Source organism: Pseudorca crassidens, chromosome 2 (assembly GCF_039906515.1).
Source record: "Pseudorca crassidens isolate mPseCra1 chromosome 2, mPseCra1.hap1, whole genome shotgun sequence".
In the NCBI taxonomy this organism is placed as follows: domain Eukaryota; kingdom Metazoa; phylum Chordata; class Mammalia; order Artiodactyla; family Delphinidae; genus Pseudorca; species Pseudorca crassidens.
The window spans coordinates 65,061,334-65,079,713 of NC_090297.1; the positions used below are offsets into that span (position 1 = coordinate 65,061,334).

Genomic DNA, 18,380 nt, shown 5'->3' on the forward strand with positions numbered 1-18,380 from the left:
TTATACCACTGAGATTCGGATAATACATCCCACTTCAGTTAGTATCTCCAAGTAAGTAGAAATCAGTTAACCCAGAGATGTGAGAGGATCTTAGGAAGGTGTCATCTCGCTACTACATCTTCTTTTAGTTAAACGATGTATTTATGTTTTTATGCAAATTTGATTCTCTTAAAACTAAACTGAGTCCAAAATTGTGGAGTATAGCCATATTAACCTAAAATCACTATCTTCTTTGGACAAACTTAAGAATATGAAATATATCAGTCACTTTATGTTCTGAAATTGCATTGAAAAAGAACATTGCGTATTAAATTTGTACCTTTACAAAATTACATATTTTAAATGGTTATATTAGAGAAATTTAACTGTCTTTTGAATTTATATATTATATTCCCTCCTTTTGTTTGAGCAAGAGCAAACAATAAAAACATATTTTTTGAGCCCCTAGAGAGAAGCTGGTATAAATCTAACTTTACCAAGGAGGCTGGGATAATTAATAGAAATGAGAATAGAACCATCTCCTAACACAATCCAAGACTCATAAAAATTATACATTTTGCATGTATAACTGCATATTTTTAGTGTTTCTGTCAATTAGTATAATTTCATACGTATACCCTTGTCTCTGGTGCCTAGGATTTCATCAAACACAGAGCAAGTAATCAATTAATGTCTGATAAATGCGTTGTGAAAGCTAACACTCATTTGAGGAAAGATAAGTATTGCTAGACTTGAAAATAAAAGCAAGCCCTGTTTTCTCCTCAAAGTACCTCTCAACTTCTCCAATGGCAGATTCTGATCATCTCAATGATTTTTGTGTTGAAGGTCCTTAAGAGACAGCAGCAGGATGACCATAGAACCTGTAACTAAGATCCATCTGAGAGTAAAACTAGAGGTTTCAATACATAATGGATGAGATTTGTCATCTTTAGATATGACAGATGACAGTAAGTGGACTGCTGAGGAGATATGGAATCACTCAAATTCAGAAAAAGTAATGAGGATTTAAGTTCTAAGACACCTGATTTTTATAGTTAAAAAAAATGGCTATCAATGAAGTTCTTCTGAAACATATTTGAAAAAATAATGTGTTATGTGAAGGGAATTAGCTGCGTGAGGGCTAGAAATGGGAACCCAAAGAGCAAGAATTTGGCATTTTGATCTAGTACTATCCAAGGAACGCAGAAAAACTGAATTTGGCAGACAAAAGAATCTGGTGGGGGCTTCTGTGCAGCAGGGCTAGCTCATCAAGCTTGGCATGAGCCTTAAGAAAACATCTCTCAAGACTATCCAAGGGTCTCTGCTAAAAAACTTTCTCACTAGTGATCTGATTCCCCATATGCCTTGACCCCAGGAAAGCAGTGTCCTAGGTGGTATATATGTCTGTATTCTGGTCACAGAGAGAGTACCCTAATAGTTTTAACGAATAAAAAGGCACTCTGGTGACATGTTGTGAGCCTGTCCCTGATGACTTTTGGGTGAAGTGGCAAAATTAAGTTTTCAGATTTATGGTGATGGGATCCATGCTGGAATCATGATACTCTCCAAGATACTGCCCCCGTCTTAGGCTACCTCTGGGCTCCTTACGAGGCATCCTCAAACTTGTCTTCCCTGGCTCTCTAACTTCAACAACATATGAAGATGAAATATTTTTAAAGCACCATGTAATTACAGATCATCTTTAAAATCTTGAATAAATAACATGAATCTCTGTAAAGTGCAAGGACTAGTATAATAAAACCATTCTAAAAATATAGGATTGAAGCCATCTCTGAAATCATCTAGCTTTTAAAATATTTGTTAATATTACCCTTAACTAACTCAATCTAAATAAACATTTCAAAAATGTAAATTTCTTTTCAGTTATTTATTATTCCAATTCTATAACAGGTTGTTTAAAAGTCCTGCTATGAAAAATTTGTTGCTTTTTTTTTTTCCTTTTTCTATTTTTAAAAACAAGTTTGAAAAATCAAGCATTTTTTTCCTTTTAAAATACCTTTCTTGGATATCAGATTAATGGCTATAAACGTCTATATCCAACCCATTTTAAGTTGAAGGCAAATAGCTTGAGATCATTGTGAAGTAACATTTTCCTAGATTATATAATAAATTCCCCTCAATGACTTTTCCATTTATGGTAGCTAGTATTATTATAGACACACTTATTTTAATGACATTAGCAATAAGTATATTTTAACAAGTTATACCAACCCAAATTTTCCTTTACACAAAAAGATGCTTTCTTGTTATTACAATTTTAACAAACAAGTTTTTAAAATCCACTCACTAAATGCGAACCATGTTTGTTTCAGTTGAAAGTACATGCTTATATCAGTCTGAATCCCGATGTGAAATACAGTTAAGTGAGAATTTGGCTGTCCCTGAAGATTGCTGTATTCCCGGTAACAGTGCCATATTCCTTGAAAAGGAGAGAAAAGTAGACTAATATAAAATGCTATTTTCTGAAATATAAGCTATACACTTATAACACATATCTACATGAAATTGATCAGCATGGTCATTTTTACAAAGGCAAGATTCATATTTCAAATTAAATATTTTATGTGTATCTAATAGTCTAAATGTGCTACTGTATTCAGTATAAATGTTTTCAGTATTTGTTTGGATGACTGTGGCAACATCTGGCTTTAAATGACCTTTTAAATAGAAACAACCTTAATGTCCATCAATAGCGATTGGTTAAAAAAATTATGGTATATTTGTACAGTAGAATACTGCATTTCCATATAAAGAGGAGAAAGTCTAGTGTTAGTGAATGATCACCACATGTTTTGTTAAGTGGAAAAAAGTACAAAATGATATAAAAATATGCTATAATTCATATAAGAAGTAAGAACTATATATACTTTCTTATACACACGTAAAGTATCTCTGGCAGGATACATAGAAATACAATCTTTTTTGCTTCCAGGGAGGGAAACTTGGTGACTAAGGAGTAGAATGAGAAGGAAAATTTTCACTGTATAAACTTTTTATCTTTTAACATATAATCTATTTAAAAAGCAAATTTAAAAAATCATTTAAGTTGAAAATAGCCTTGTGAAATCTTTTCGATGATGAAGGAATGTCTTGATGGAACTGTCTAAAAGCACATTCTTATCAAAGATTGTGTCCAGGCAAGGCAAACATGGACTTACTGTATTTTCCCCAAGACTCTGTGTTTCGAACTGTATATGACTTTTCACATGGTCTAGATAAAGTGGGAGTAGAAAACAGAGTTAAGAGGCCTATTTATTTTAATGACCCATGCGTCTGGATTAGGTCCGTTGGATATGTTCTAGCAATAATGAGGAAAATAGCTTTTAAAACCTCTAACTGTAAACTAACCGGTTTTTTCCCTAGATACCAGGTGAGAGGGTATGGCCCATGGAAAGACAAAAAACTAAATTAGAAAGGACAGTTGTTTCTCAAAGAAATATAAGATAAATCCCTTCCTTTTAGGCATTGCTTTCCCTGTGAATTTTTAAAAATTCCTTTAAAAATGCTTTATGGAATATTTGATACATACAAAATTATATGTAATGCAGATGTTGGTTTTAAAGCATACAGTAAAATAAACACATATGAATGTATCACCTATCTTAAGATTTTATCATCCTAATTTTGCTCTAATTACACAAAATAAAAATGTTTCTTCTACCTGAGATTTTCATCCTATCATACCTACTGCCTCTCCCTGCCAAAGAACAATTATTCTGAATCCTGTGCTTATTATTCTCTTATTTTAGCAGAAAGATATGTTGAAATATCTCCTTAAGGGGTATTTATATCCCATAAAGTTTTATTATTTATTGATTTATTATTAATTCTTATAGTTCTATGACTTTTGAGGCTATTATTACACGCATACATGTTTAGAATTAGTATATCTTTTTAGTAAACTGTATCCTTTGTATCCCTAGCAATGCTTTTCATTCCAAAATCTATTTTGTCTGATATTATTATGGCTACTGCAGCTTTCTTTTGGTTAATGATTGCTAGTATATTTTTATCTATCCCTTCACTTTGAAACTTCCAATTTCCTTATGTTTTGTGTAACTTACGTAAATAGCACAGCTCCAATTTGTATATTTATATCTTAATCTGACCTGACAATCTCTGTATTCTAAACGATGAGCTTAATAAATTTATATTTAATGTATTGCTATACTTATTTTTCAACCTTCTTACTTTTCCTGTTCCACTTTGTATCTGTACTTCTTTCCTTCCAATTCTTGTCCTTTAAAAATTGATCAGTTTTTGTTTGTTTATTTATATTCTATTTTTCCCCTCTACTGGTTCAGAGATGTCTTCTCTGTTTTTAGAATAAATTACCCTTGAAAATTGACTATGTGTACTTACTAACCAAGTCTAAAGTCAACACAAGGAAATACAAGAAACTTAGATTACTCAGTAATCACCCCAGTCTGATTATTCCTCTGTATTTTACTTATGTACAGTTAGACCTCAAAAAATTGGATATTATCATTATTTTATACAAAGGTTGTTAAGCTCTACCTACACATTTACCAATTCATTTTCTTTGCTCATCATTCTTTCTTGCATCTCATACATTTTTGTGGAATCATTTTCCTTCTTGAAGTAGGCATTCCTTTAGTATATGTCTATTTGTAAACTCTGGTTTTTACTTATCTTAAAATATCTTTATGTTACTCTTATTCTTGAAAGATAGTTTTGCTGGGTGTACAGCTGTAGGTTGACTGTTATTTTTTCTTAGCTCTTTGAAGGTATTATTCTACTTCTTTTGTTGCTGTCAAAAAGTCTGCTTCAGGGACTTCCCTGGTGGCACAGTGGTTAAGAATCCACCTGCCAATGAAGGGGACATGGGTTTGATCCCTGGTCTGGGAAGATCCCACATGCCACGGAGCAACTAAGCCCGTGCACCACAACTACTGAGCCTGCGCTCTAGAGCCCGCGAGCCACAACTACTGAGCCCACATGCCACAACTACTGAAGCCTGCGCACCTAGAGCCCATGCTCCGAAACAAGAGAAGCCACCGCAATGAGAAGCCTGCGCACCGCAATAAAGAGTAGCCCACGTTCAACGCCAACTAGAGAAAGCCCACACGCAGCAACTAAGACTCAATGCAGCCAAAAATAAAAAGAAATTTAAAATTTTATAATTTAAAAAAAAGTCTGCTTCAGCCTAATTGTTCCTTTGTATATGATCTGTCTTTTCTCTCCAGTTGTTTTAAAAGTCTTTTGTCTTTGGTCTTCTGAAGTTTCACAACAATTTCTTTCTTTTACATCATTAATTTCTTGCTCTCTAATGGGTCATTCCAAACAGTATACAAGCATGCTGTTCTTTCTCACATCTTAAATAATAAAACAAAAGATAGTCTACTTTCGACACTCTTCCCCCAATCCACTGCCCAATTACTCCCCACTGCAATAAAACTCTCCAAAATAGCCATCTATGTTGTCTATCTGCAGTTCCTCTCCTCCCATCCTCTTTCAATCCACTCTAACCAGACTTTTTTTCTCATTATTCTACCAAAACTGCCCTCATCAGATTACCAGTGATCTCATCACATTTCTAAATCCAAGGCCTAGTCTCAGTTTCTCAATTCTCATCTTTCTTGACCTATCAGCCCCATTTGACATGGTTTATCACTCCCTCCGCTTTTGTTGCTGTTTGTTGTTGTTGTTGCTGCTTTTTAACTTGGCTTCTATAACATCACCTGCTTTTAGTTTTCAAAAAAACCTGTTTTTCCTCAGGTGTCTTTGCTGGTCCCTTCTCTTCTCCCTGACCTCTTAATGTTGGGGGACCTCTGAACTCAGTCTTTGGTCCACATCTCTATGTATACCTATTTTTTTGGGTAATCTCAGCGAGTCTCATGGCTCTAGTGTTCCTGACTCCTAACTATATTTCTTTAGGCTAACTCTCTCTTTCTAACTCCAGACTGTATATTCAACTGCCTACTTGCCATCTCCACTTTAATGCCTAATAAACATCTCAAACTCAACATGTTCAAAATTACACTTCTGATCAATCCCCTTTCTAAACCAAAAGGTTTAGAACCTTGCTCCACTCAAACCTTCCCTATCTCAGTTGATGTCAACTCCATCTCTCCAGTTGCTTGGATTAAAACCTTAGAAGTCATTCTTGACTCCTGACACTCTCTTATGAACTGCATTCAATCCATCAGGAAATTCGGTTGGTTCTACATTAAAAACCTATATGCCCATCCTTATTGCTACCACCTTGGTCTGAGCTTCCCTCATTTGGCACATGAATTACTGTAGTAACCTATTCAGTGATCTCATTGCTTCTTCTCTTGCCTCACTATGGTCTCTTCTCAACACAGGGACTAAAGCTGTCATCATTTCATATCCCTTCTCTACTCAAAACCCTACCTTGCCTCCCCATTTCACTCAGAGTAAAAAGCAAGATCTTACAATAATCTATAAGTCTCTGGCCCTCCACAAATTCTATGACCTCATCTCCTATTCTCCTCTTTACTCAGTACACTCATCTACACAAGCATTCTAGCCATTTCTTCAACACGCTCCCACCTTCAGGACTTTGCACTAGCTGTACTCACTGTCTAGAACTTTTCCTTTATCTCCAATGGCTAACTCCATTGCCTCCTTCAAGTGTTTTCTCAAGACCTCTTCTCCAAAAGGCCTACCCTACTAATACTGCAATTTGCTCTCCTTGCCCTACCATGATACTCTCAATCCCCCTTTATCTATTCTACATTTTCTTTTTTCCATGGCAAGAATCACCTTCTAATAGATAATATGCTTAGGCTATAAGTATCAGGAGAGTAAGAACGTTTGTCTTTTTACTGTTCTTTCTCAAGAGCCTAGAATAGTGCCTGTTACACAGCAGCTGCTCAACTGATATTTGTTGACTGAACAAATAAAAGAAAGTACAACTAGATATGGGTGTCACTTCCCTTACTCTCCTTGGTATAATTAGAGCTTCCTGTATCTTTGAATTTATACCTTTCATCAGTTCTAGAAAATTCTCAGCCAATATCTTTCAAATATGTTGATATATTTTAGGCCGTTCTCAATCTATTCTCTCTCTCTTAACCACACAATCATATTTTGTCCTCTTGTCACATTCTGCTGTATTCTGAGTAATTATTTCAGAGGTTCATCTTTCAGTTCATTAATTCTCTATTTTACTATTTAACTTATCAATTTAATTTCTAATCTAACACTATATTGCTTTGTTTTGAAAAGTTCTATGTAGTTCGTCTTCATGTATGCCTGGATATTTTTGATGCTTTCTTTTTAAATTGTATTTTTAATTCTTAAACATTTTATACATGATTATCTCATGTTCTGTATCAATCCATATCTGAATTCTTGGAGGCCTCAATCTGATGTTTATAGTTTCTTTTGTTTCTTTATTTTATATAAATTTATTTATCTTATATATATTTTTTGGCTGCGTTGGGTCTTCATTGCTGTGCGTGGGCTTTCTCTAGTTGTGGTGAGCGGGGACTACTCTTCGTTGTGGTGCACGGGCTTCTCATTGCAGTGGCTTCTCTTGTTGTAGAGCATGGGCTCTAGGCGCACAGGCTTCAGTAGTTGTGGCTTGTGGGCTCTAGAGCACAGGTTTACTAGTTGTGGAGCATGGGCTCAGTTGCTCCGCAGCATGTGGGATCTTCCCAGACTAAGGCTCGAACCTGTGTCGTGGATTCTTAACCACTGCACCACCAGGGAAGCCCTCTTTTGTTTCTTGCAAAAGACCATTTCCTTGCATGTTTGGTAATCTTTGATTGTAACTCATACTTTGTTAAATTTAATCTGTGGAAACCTGGTGATCTGAATTGAAGGTGCTTTCATCTAGAGGGGATTTATATTTGTTTCTGTTGGCAACCAAAGGGTACTACCAAACTGGGGTCACTTTATACGTTTTCCAGGATCCCAGACCTACTCCAGGAGTTTCAGGTCTGACCCTCTACTCTCCTGCTGGCTCTAAGTGTCCTGATTGTAGCCCTGGTATGGTCCGCCCATAATTTCATATGTGCTTCCTGCTTGGTTCCACACATTTTAGCTTGTGGGTTTAAAATGGTTTTCCTTTTGGGGAGATTTCCTTTACTTCTGGTAAGCTCATCAAAAAAATACATTACATAAAACAATACAATACTATTTTATGCCATTATTTCATAGCAAGAGGACCCTTCAGATTATTAATTCTTCCATACTGGTGGATGTGAAAATCTCAGCAGTGTTTTCCAATTTATTTTTCTATTGCTTTCTCACTCCTGTCCTAGTGTTTGTTTGTTTGTTTGTTTGTTTTTAAAAGTATGTTCCCTGGGCTTCAAGTCCTCTTTCCTCAATAATATTCCTGCATAATAACAAAATAATAGATACCATTTACTGAACAATTACTGTGTGCTAGGCAGCTCTCTAAGTACTTTATATACATTATTTATTAACACTCACAGATTCCTATTATACAGTTGAGGAAACTATGAACTAGAGATACTATGTACTTGCAGAGAATCACACAATTAATATGTGATGATTCTAGAACTGTGCCTTTTTCAAACTCCAAATACATATTTGTAACCATGGTGTTATATGGCCTCCCCTATATATCTCTTAATTTGTTCTGGTCAATGAGAATTGTTCACATGCTCAACCTCTAAGATGGCAAAGGAAAGGGGATATTTTGAGCTTCAAGGAGGAAAACGACTTTTAGACAAAAAGCTTTCTTGAGAGTTTCAGATTAGAGGACAGCAATTCTTGCATTCCTCTACCAGACTGACCCACCTCTTCACGGGCAGCTGCACAGGAGGAGCTGATAAGGAATAATACCTGGAAAGACGTGAACAATTGTCTAGAAACTTAATTAGGATAATGAGCAGGATAATAACAATACCCCAAGACATGCTGAGTGTTTGCTGTATTCCAGGGACCGTTCTAAGATCTTTATATTCATTGTCTCATTTTACACTCACAGTCTTGTTAGATGGAGATACCATTATTGTGCTGATGTTATGGATAAGGAAATTGAGGCTTATAATCATTAAAATTTTCCAAAGTCTCCCAGTTACATTATGGAGCTCGGATTGGAACCCAAGCTAGCTACAGATTTTGCGGATTCTGCTGGTTTCTAATGCTGACATGTTTAAAGCTCTTCTTCTTTGGGTGACAAAAATAGGAAATTGTTATTTTTGGTATCTGTGACCATAAAATCTCATTGTCGATATAAATGGTGTTGTAGCAGAAATCATTCTTTTGAATAGAAACCTCTCTAACATTCACATATTGGCCCATACATTTATTAGAAGACTGAGAAGAAGCTGCCATAAGTGCCATACTGTTCGTTAGGAGAGACTTTAATTCCTTTTTTAGTATTTGCATTTTACCTGTACTGCATTTGGCAGGATTGAGTTAATAATTAGAGCTCAACCTTGAACTAAAGTAAGTCTCCATCCAATGTGTAATTCAGAATACTTGCCTCTAGAGGGTGATGCCTCATTATGGAGTACTGGCCAATTATTACAATATGTGACAGTACCTGGATTAAAAGTTCTAAGTTGAAAGAGGAAAACAGATCAATCACACTTCTGTTACAATGCAGACCTGGCCTTTGATCAGACAGAAAAGTTAAAGGACTCAAAGAAATTGTCTGAAATATTTTTCATTAACTTAAAAGGGATTTTTTTTACCTCCTTCTTTATACCCATGAGGCATGAGACCAAAGGCTGGTAGAGAAAAACAGTAGAACTTTCTGATAGCACTTTTTTTTCCCAAGATAAAGAAGAAATAATAGAGATAATATATGCAAAATTAAGTAATTTTTCTCAATTTAACAACTTTTGGAGGGGAATAATTAAACTCACTGCAAGGAAAATACTTTCTGGTGATTGATAATGGGGACTGAAAAGAAAAAGATTATTTTGATATTCGGTGATTTTAAGAGGGTGATACCTACCATAAGCTATAATCCCAATCACACCAAAGGTGAAGAGCCAGAAGAGGAAGCCAGCCGTGAACCTCAGGAGTATCACGAACATCCAACTGAGGAGCATGGCGATAGTCAGGCCACTGGAGGAAAAAAATGCACAACAAACACAGTGGGCCAGTGTGCTAAACATAGCAGAATGAGCACAGCAAGACAACGCTTTTTTCTATTCAAAAAGATTCTTGATTATTTTACCTGGCTATAGAAACATTTATAATGTTAAAAAGTATAAATAATTTTTGCTGTTAAGATTTTCATGTGAAAGAGTAGGACCATCAGGGACTTTACACATGAATCAATTTTTTGCCTAGGTAAACTGAAGTTCAGTATTAATAGTTGTTCCAGGAAAAACCACAGTTCCTATCTGCCACAGTCCTATTTTTTTCCTTCACACTTACCCACCAAGTATAAAAAGCATGGATAAAGCATATCCAGGAGGAAATTGTGCTGTTCTTGTTCTATCTACCTGGTGACTAATGAAAACCTTATGTAATATAACACTCTAGCAGTAAGGGAACAAACTTAGGGCAGAAAGACAAGCAAAATAACTGCCCCACACAGTTCCTAAATCCATGATTTTGCAGTCATTATCATTCTGGTCTAATTATCTCTAATCGTTTGTGATGTCTAACCTCACTAGACATTTATTTCGGCTCCCCAGGGATCTGTGGGCCATTATTTGGAGCCGTGATAAGGCTTCTGTGTCTCCTGGCCCATGCAACTTCATCAACCAATCAACAGCATGAATATTTTCCTTCTGTTTCAATTTCTTCCTGGGGTTTGATTGAGTTACTAGAGGTACTTCTTCCCCCCCACCCCCATATATCCAGGTTAAAGTCATATTGGATTCTTCTAGGTAATTTCATCAAAGAGAACTCACTAAGATTGGAAATTTGGCTTCTATTAAGAACTGACACCACTGGTGATATCTGCAAGTTTCCAAACAGACAGAGCTTGGCACATTGATTGAGTTTATTGTCTTCAAATATTATCTTTAAAAAGAAAATATTAATAATACTGTCGCTGGATAGATGACAGCATGTATCAGAGCACCTCCTCAGCTTGCAGTCTTACAGAGCCTATGCTTTTAACTTCAGAAGCCATTCCCTTTTAAAATTCACAGATACTTTCATGCTGAAATATTCAACATAGTTGAAGAATTATTCTGTGGCATAGTCCAAGGGGGTTATTAAAAAAGGTCAGGGGGGAAGAAAAGAAATATAGCTCTTTACTGTTCTTTGTTTTTAATTCCCGCATAAAAATTCTAACTGAATAAACTAAATCCCAGTATGTCATTCTTTGGCTTTATATGTATAAAATCGATGAGAACAGAAGAGTTGAAAATAAAGGGAGGTGTATATGTTCTAGCAGTTCTAGGTGTTTAGTCCCTGGGTAGAGAGCATTTCAGTGTGTGTGTTGGGAGTGAGGAGGGCAGGAGAATCTATCATAATTTACACTTTTTTCAGGTAAGAGTGGGAAAGCCAAAACAAAGGAAAAACATAGAAATTATCTAGTGATATTTGGGTCTGACAATAGGGGCACCAGTTTCCTGTCAAGTATGGACTACAATCTCTGCTATGGAGATATATCCTGAAATACACACTGAAAATAATTACTGTAATTGTTTAAGACAAAGCATCAAAATGAGTAAAATCTGATAAAACTATCTAGCTTTATAGCTCCAAAAACTACTCACTAGTATTTTACACACAGTGCAATTTTGACTTTATTAAGCACCTTATAGTTAAATATATCTATCTTGTTCCCCTAGTATTTTTATAACTGTTCCACATTTTCTATGCATCTCTATGGTCCAAGAACCATACCAGGAGTTAGGAAAATAAAGATGAGTTAGACATAGTTACCATGGTAAAGAGTTCATAGTTTATCAGAGGGAAAGAGTCAGGTAAATAAAACACAAGACAGTGGTGCTATATGGAAGACAGGTATGTGTGTTTATATATAGGTATGTACACACATACACACACACACACACACACAATGACCATGAGGAACACAGAGGGGCAAGTAATTTACTATAGCTGGGGAAGTCAAGAAAGACATCATAGATGACACAAAAGCTGATTTTAAATAATGAGATGGGGTTGCCCAGGACACAAGGAAGGATATGCTAGGAAAGAGAATAGAATGTGCAAAAACATGGGGGTTTGACAGTCCAGGGCTAGGCATGCTATTTGATGTGTTTAGAATATAGGGTTAATCCAGAAACATGCATGGAGATAAATCTGGGAAACTAAGTTGGGCCAGATTGTAAGGGGCTTTGTAAGTATCTGAAGAAGTTTTCACTTTATTCTTTGATCACCAGGGAATCATAGATGCTTTTAGGGTACTTAGGGTACAAGAAGGTGGCACAAGAGCCAGATAGTAATGACAGCCTTAGGCATATCAAAACATGTACCTGCTCCAGAAGAGTGACTACATTTTCCTTTATGTTGCAGAAATGCAAATATTATGTCTGAAAATTTAAAATCTCCTCCTCCCTTCAAATGTCTTTTTCAGCTTCTCTTAAGTACAGTGACTTTGATGATGATGATAACAAACATTATGTGGAAGGGCTGTGTTAAAAAGTAAGAATGATCCTTTGGAGGTCAAGGGGAGGACAAATGAGTACCAGAGAAATAACACTGCATCCACTGTAACGTGTGATGAAAAGCAAACATACCACAGATATGGCCCTGCGTGACTTGAAATATATGTTTATAAGAGGACTTTTACTAGTGATTTAATAGAATTAAATTTACATTCTTATAACTTTCTGCTACCACTGGGCAGATTTCCAAATATCTTTGCCTCATCTTCACTCTGTCTGAAAAAGAAAGTGGCAGGAACTGAAATCCAAGTCAACCTTTTATTCATGACTATGAATGGGGAATTTGAAGAAAGAAATTCTACAAAGATAAAATCAGAATGGGGCTGGAGAAGAAACACCTAAGCTTTCACTTACATGAGAATCCAATACCACGTTGTTGCATAGTCTTCAAACACTTTCACTCCAATTGCCCTTGCATCAAGGACTTTATTGATACCACTGAATTCAAAGAAGGAAAAAAAATCAATTATTTTTTGACTACCACTAAACAGAAATGTTCTTGTTATGATAAAAGGGATTTGGAAGCTGCAGTTCTAAGCATATTTTTAGAAACCATTTATCACTAGTGACTCTTTTCCTAGCCACAATAATACATGAGGTGTCACTTCGTTAAACCTGCAAAGGTAGCCAGCTACAGCTGCACACAGAGGGAACGTGGCTTCCAAGAGCGATAAACAGACCCCTCTCCAACATATGCAACACACCCTCAGTGTTGCAGAAGCCTCACTATAAGACAAGAATTTAGATGGTAAGATCAGCTTTTAACTTTTAAAATCCATAGAGCCAATATAAAATCCATAGAGCCAAGAACGAATATGATATTTAATTCCCCTTCTTAATCTTCTGACAGCTCTGTAGCAGGAAGGCACAAAGAGGCACATACAGAAAAGTGCACCAATCGTTAGCATCCAGTTTGATGAATTATCAGAGTGAACATACTTAGTAACTACAGCATAGTCATTCTTTTCCCCCATGTGCCCCAATTACAACACCTCCCCCCTGTTCCCCTAAAGTTAACCATAATCCTGACTTTTGTGATAATAATTTCCTAGCTTTCTTTTTAGTTGTACCATTTATATATGCATCATAGGGTAATTTAATTTAGTTGTGCTTACTTTAAACTTTTTCATCAATGGAATTGTACTATTACTTTATGATTTCTTTCACATAGCTTTATATTTGTGAAATTCATCCATGTTGCTATCATATTCTAAACACACAGGAACTGCACTATTCTACTCGGACTGCTAAAATCTTTTGAGAAAGAACAATAAATTTTTTACAATGCCTTTATTTTTTACTTTAAATTCAACAACTAAGCTATGAAATGGTACTCTGTGTGTTTATATTTGTGCAAATACAAGTATGTGTGCACCCAGGGAATTGTATTTCCCAATAACGTGGAACACCATGATGCATACAGCCAAGGGAAACAGAAAATTTACTTCACTGTAGTTAGTCCATAGAAATTCGACACAGTACTGATAGAGCAGCATCATGGTTGTTTCACCTTTCTTAAGGCCCCCTTCCCTTTAAAATATCTAGCAGTTTTATTACTTCAGTCATTTTTTTAAAATGGTGCTTTAAAAAAGTATGGGTTTTTAAAATTATGCTTATTCAAAAGTAAATTATACTAAGGTCTTGCGATCTGTTTCCTGATGTCTCATTTCTATACCTGTTGATAATGAAAGACTTAACCATTTTGAAAAACGTAATTGTTCTTTCAAATTCATTCTGCTTTCTCCTTTACTTGGCTTTCTTAATGAACACATACCGAGTTCTCTAATCCACAGTCACATGGATATTTCAGAATAATACATAATTCTTCCTCCATAACCCTTAACCTCATGGAAGTTTTAGTTTGGGGACAATAATGGGATGCATCAAAATTGAAAATGGGAGTGTAAACAACATACTTTGCAGCTGCCCTGAGTTCTACAGCATTTCTTGTCTTTCCACTTCCATCTTCAAACACTGTCTTATTTCCTACAGTTAAAGTGCCATTTTTAGTAGAAAAGTCAGGGAAACATCTCTGGAGATCTGTAAAAATAAATTAAAATTATGATAATCACTTTCTTCCTTCATGATGTCCTCCCTTTCTTAAGCCTTCAAATTCTTACTAGACAATGTATAAATTGCTGAATATAGATAATTGCCCATTACTTGATAATCAGATTTTCTGATGATTCTAAGACTGACATGGAAAGCAAATACAATCATAATCTGAAGCTACATTTAAACTTGCTGATTATTTTATACATGGTATATTCATCAAGTAGCCATAAGAAGGACACACAGCACAGGTTTTATAAGAGTAATACTGATAACCTCTCTCTCATGGTAAACACATTTTAATAAAAAGGCTATATTTACTTGAATGATTGGATGAATTTATTTTGTTATTTTACAAAATTCTTAGACACTCCTTGAGTGAAACCTTGAAAACCAGAGTTTAGTGAACATTTCCTTGGGAAATAAGAATCAGCGCAAATTTTAGGTTACTAAGACAATTGAATTTTTATTTACAAAGTCTGAATAATTTGTCTGTCTTCCAGCTCATTTACAAGTTTTTTTTAAGAGGGGCTGGAAATGGGAATTCTAAAGCTATCAAAAATGGCCCACACTTTGAAAACTAGCATTTCTGAGAAGAGTTAATTTACCATTCAATCTTCTATGTGCTTATTTTTAATTATACAGAATCCTTGACTCTTTACAAATCTTTATTACTAAAAATGTTTTAAAACCCCAATTTTAAATGAAGAGGGAGGAGCAATCAGAAATGGATAATTTTTATATTTTTTCTTACAAGAAGTATCACAGACTTGCATGGGTTCGCATGGAGTGTAAACCTGAAAATATGAAAGCAGCTGATATAGAGAAAGAAGAAATATGTCCTTGTAAAGCTTTTCCTGACTTTCCTTTTTTAAAATGGTCTGATCTACCCACCTTCATGTTCCGTAGCTTTTATAATCGGGGTGACTGCCCTCTCTCTCTCCTGCTCTTCCCTGGCAAATCTGACATAGTAGCCTCTACCAGATGCTTCCATTCCCCCTCAATCCAACTGTATTTCTGTCTCCACCTCTCCATGCAAATTAGCCTCCCAGTGATCCCAGTGACCTCCTAGTTGCCAAAACCTCCAAATCTTTTTTAGTCTTCATCCTGCTTGAACCCATTACCTAGCACAGTGCCTGGTACATAGTGGAACTCAGTAAGTATCTGCTGTTGAATGAATTAACTTTCTCTTGAATGAGTCTTTGACATGGGAGACAACCCCTGCCTTTCAAAACTCTCTTCCCTTGGTTTACAGGCCCAGGTTCTCTCCTGCCTTCCCTTCTTCCTTTCTGTGTACTCTTTCTCTTTCTCCTCCTTCAACATGACTGTTCCCACGTACAGAACCCCCAAAACTTGTTCTACATATTATATCTGGGCAATAACTCATCTAGCCTGTTAGCTTTAATTACTAAATATGCTCATTATATATTTAGAAAGTAGAGAAAATTTTGTGAAAGAAGCTACAAAACTGTACATAGTTTTACCACCCACAGTGAACTATATTAACCTTTTGGTGCATTTCCTCCAGTCTTTGTTCTATAAGAAATTTTTTTTTTTGAGAGTTATAATTATACTGTACATGAGAGGTTGTCCCTTGTTTCTTTCTTATAATATTATTTCCATTTATAAAATCTTTAATGAGTGAATTTTATTAGCTGCATACTATTGTTTCAAATACTATACTTAATCCTCTGTTGGGGGGATACAAGTGATTTCAATATTTATCTTAATGTTTCCTTCACTAGACTGTGAAGGACTGTGCCTTACTCATTTTTGTATTCCCAATGTACATTTCATATTGTGTGATTTAACCAAACTACACTTATAAGGGCAGGACTATATGTTATACTTTTATACCTATTACATCTTCAGTGACTAATGATTCATTTTTACCGTTTTGCATAAAAATTTGTAACATTCTTCTTGACTACAGACACTTGTCGCCCAGGACTTCCTGGTTAAATGCAGTTGCTTGCCAGGCCTACATCTTTGCTGCAGGGTTTTAATGATCCAGAGAAGACTGATGGGAGCATGTAAGACATTATGCTTGATGGTAGCTACTTCAGTGGTACCTGACTTTCTACTCAAACTGATGACTGCTGTCTTTCTTCCATTTTAAAAGAAATATGTACTCATTGTGGAAAAACAGAGATATAGAAAAAAGAAGAAAGAGAGAAAATGGCCATAGTTTTGCCACCTACAAAACAATCACTTAATATTTTGGCATATTTGTTTCCAATCTTTTTCTTTGAGTAGTTTTTTTTGGTTGTTGTTTATTTTAATTTATACAGGCTTGTCATAATTCATATAGTATTTTTCATTTTATGTAACATTGTAACATATACACAATACTTATAGGTAAAAATTATAAATATTTCATTTAATGAATACGTCATAATTTATTTAAGCATTTCCTTCCTCTTGGATATTGGAGTATTTCCTTTTGATTTTCTTTGTCTTTTCTTTTTTTGGAACAACACTGTGATGGACATCTTTATGTAAAGTTTTTTCTCTGTTGTTAGAATTATGGCCTTAAGAAAGGAAAATGAGTGATTATTTCATTTTCTTCTAAACAGTTAAATAAAGTTTATAGGGGCTTCCCTGGTGGCGCAGTGGTTGAGAGTCCACCTGCCGATGCAGGGGACACGGGTTCGTGCCCCGGTCCGGGAGGATCCCACATGCCACGGAGCGGCTGGGCCCGTGAGCCATGGCCGCTGAGCCTGCGCGTCCGGAGCCTGTGCTCCGCAATGGGAGAGGCCACAACAGCGAGAGGCCCGCGTACCACACAAAAAAAATAAAGTTTATAAATTTTAAAGAAATAAAATGTTGATGCATTCAGGAGACATAGAAATATTTCAACTTTCAAATTATAAATACAAGTATATGCCCCACCCTCACTCCCCAGTGTCAATTTCTCAACAAACTTTTTGGCTGAATTCAGGGGTGGATGTGTTAGAGTGTGTCTGTGCTTATGTGTGTTCACAGAGCACCGAAGAATCAACCTGAATGGGCTTTTAAAAATCAATTTTCAAACTTTTTTGTGTGTGTTTAAGCAGCCAAACCTAAAACCTCACCAAGCTCCAGTGGAACATCCCCAGCTGGAGCCAGAATGGGCTTTATTCTTCCTAATTAACTCTGGGACCCTGGGCCAGCCATAGGACCATTCCCGGCCTCAGTTTCATCAACTGTGAAATAAGGGAATTGAATTAAATAACTTCTTGGTAGATTCTGTGTTTCTAAGGTAAAATAATAGCCACTTACAAGGTTTGCTTGGAAAAATCGCTGTTGGACAATCATCATCCAGTAAAACTTGTGTGAGAGTCTAAAATTGAAGGAAGAGTATGTTAACATTTTAAAGATGATGTGATGACAAGTTTTACTCTTGATATAAAAATTTTGTCCTTTAAAAATTCAAGTCCCTAATAATCTCCTTATCCCAAATTACACCCCTAATAAGAGTAATTGTAAGATTATCACACACACATACTTGTTTGACAAACACTCTTAAATACCCTAACTGTAGTTCAATTGAATCAACAATAATAAAGTCAGACCTGCTGAAACCAAGGCATGTCTTTGAAGGTGTGTATCTTCGTCTTAGTTATATCCTTAGTCTCTAATCCTTTAATTTTTTCCTGGAAAAATGGCATCTTCTCTAATTTAGAAGCCATTACTACTAATTAACACAATAAGGCTTTAGAAATCCCTTATAAATCTTAAATCTAGGTAGTGTTTGGGGACTTTTTAAATGAGTAATTATCA

At 35.7% G+C, this 18,380-nt stretch overlaps 1 protein-coding gene across 7 annotated transcripts in view; it reads right to left on the minus strand.

The window, feature by feature from the left end:
- The window catches only part of SLC44A5 (solute carrier family 44 member 5), a 378,746-nt gene that overhangs the window by 33,211 nt on the left and 327,155 nt on the right, over nt 1–18,380 (minus strand). For all 7 annotated transcript variants that reach the window (XM_067726594.1, XM_067726591.1, XM_067726587.1 and 4 more), the window contains 5 exons: nt 17,880–17,940; nt 14,483–14,606; nt 12,921–13,004; nt 9,926–10,038; nt 2,288–2,419 (listed from right to left, as the gene is read on the minus strand). In XM_067726594.1, the coding sequence (XP_067582695.1) occupies nt 2,288–2,419; nt 9,926–10,038; nt 12,921–13,004; nt 14,483–14,606; nt 17,880–17,940 (514 nt within the window). The remainder of the gene's footprint in view (nt 1–2,287; nt 2,420–9,925; nt 10,039–12,920; nt 13,005–14,482; nt 14,607–17,879; nt 17,941–18,380) is intronic.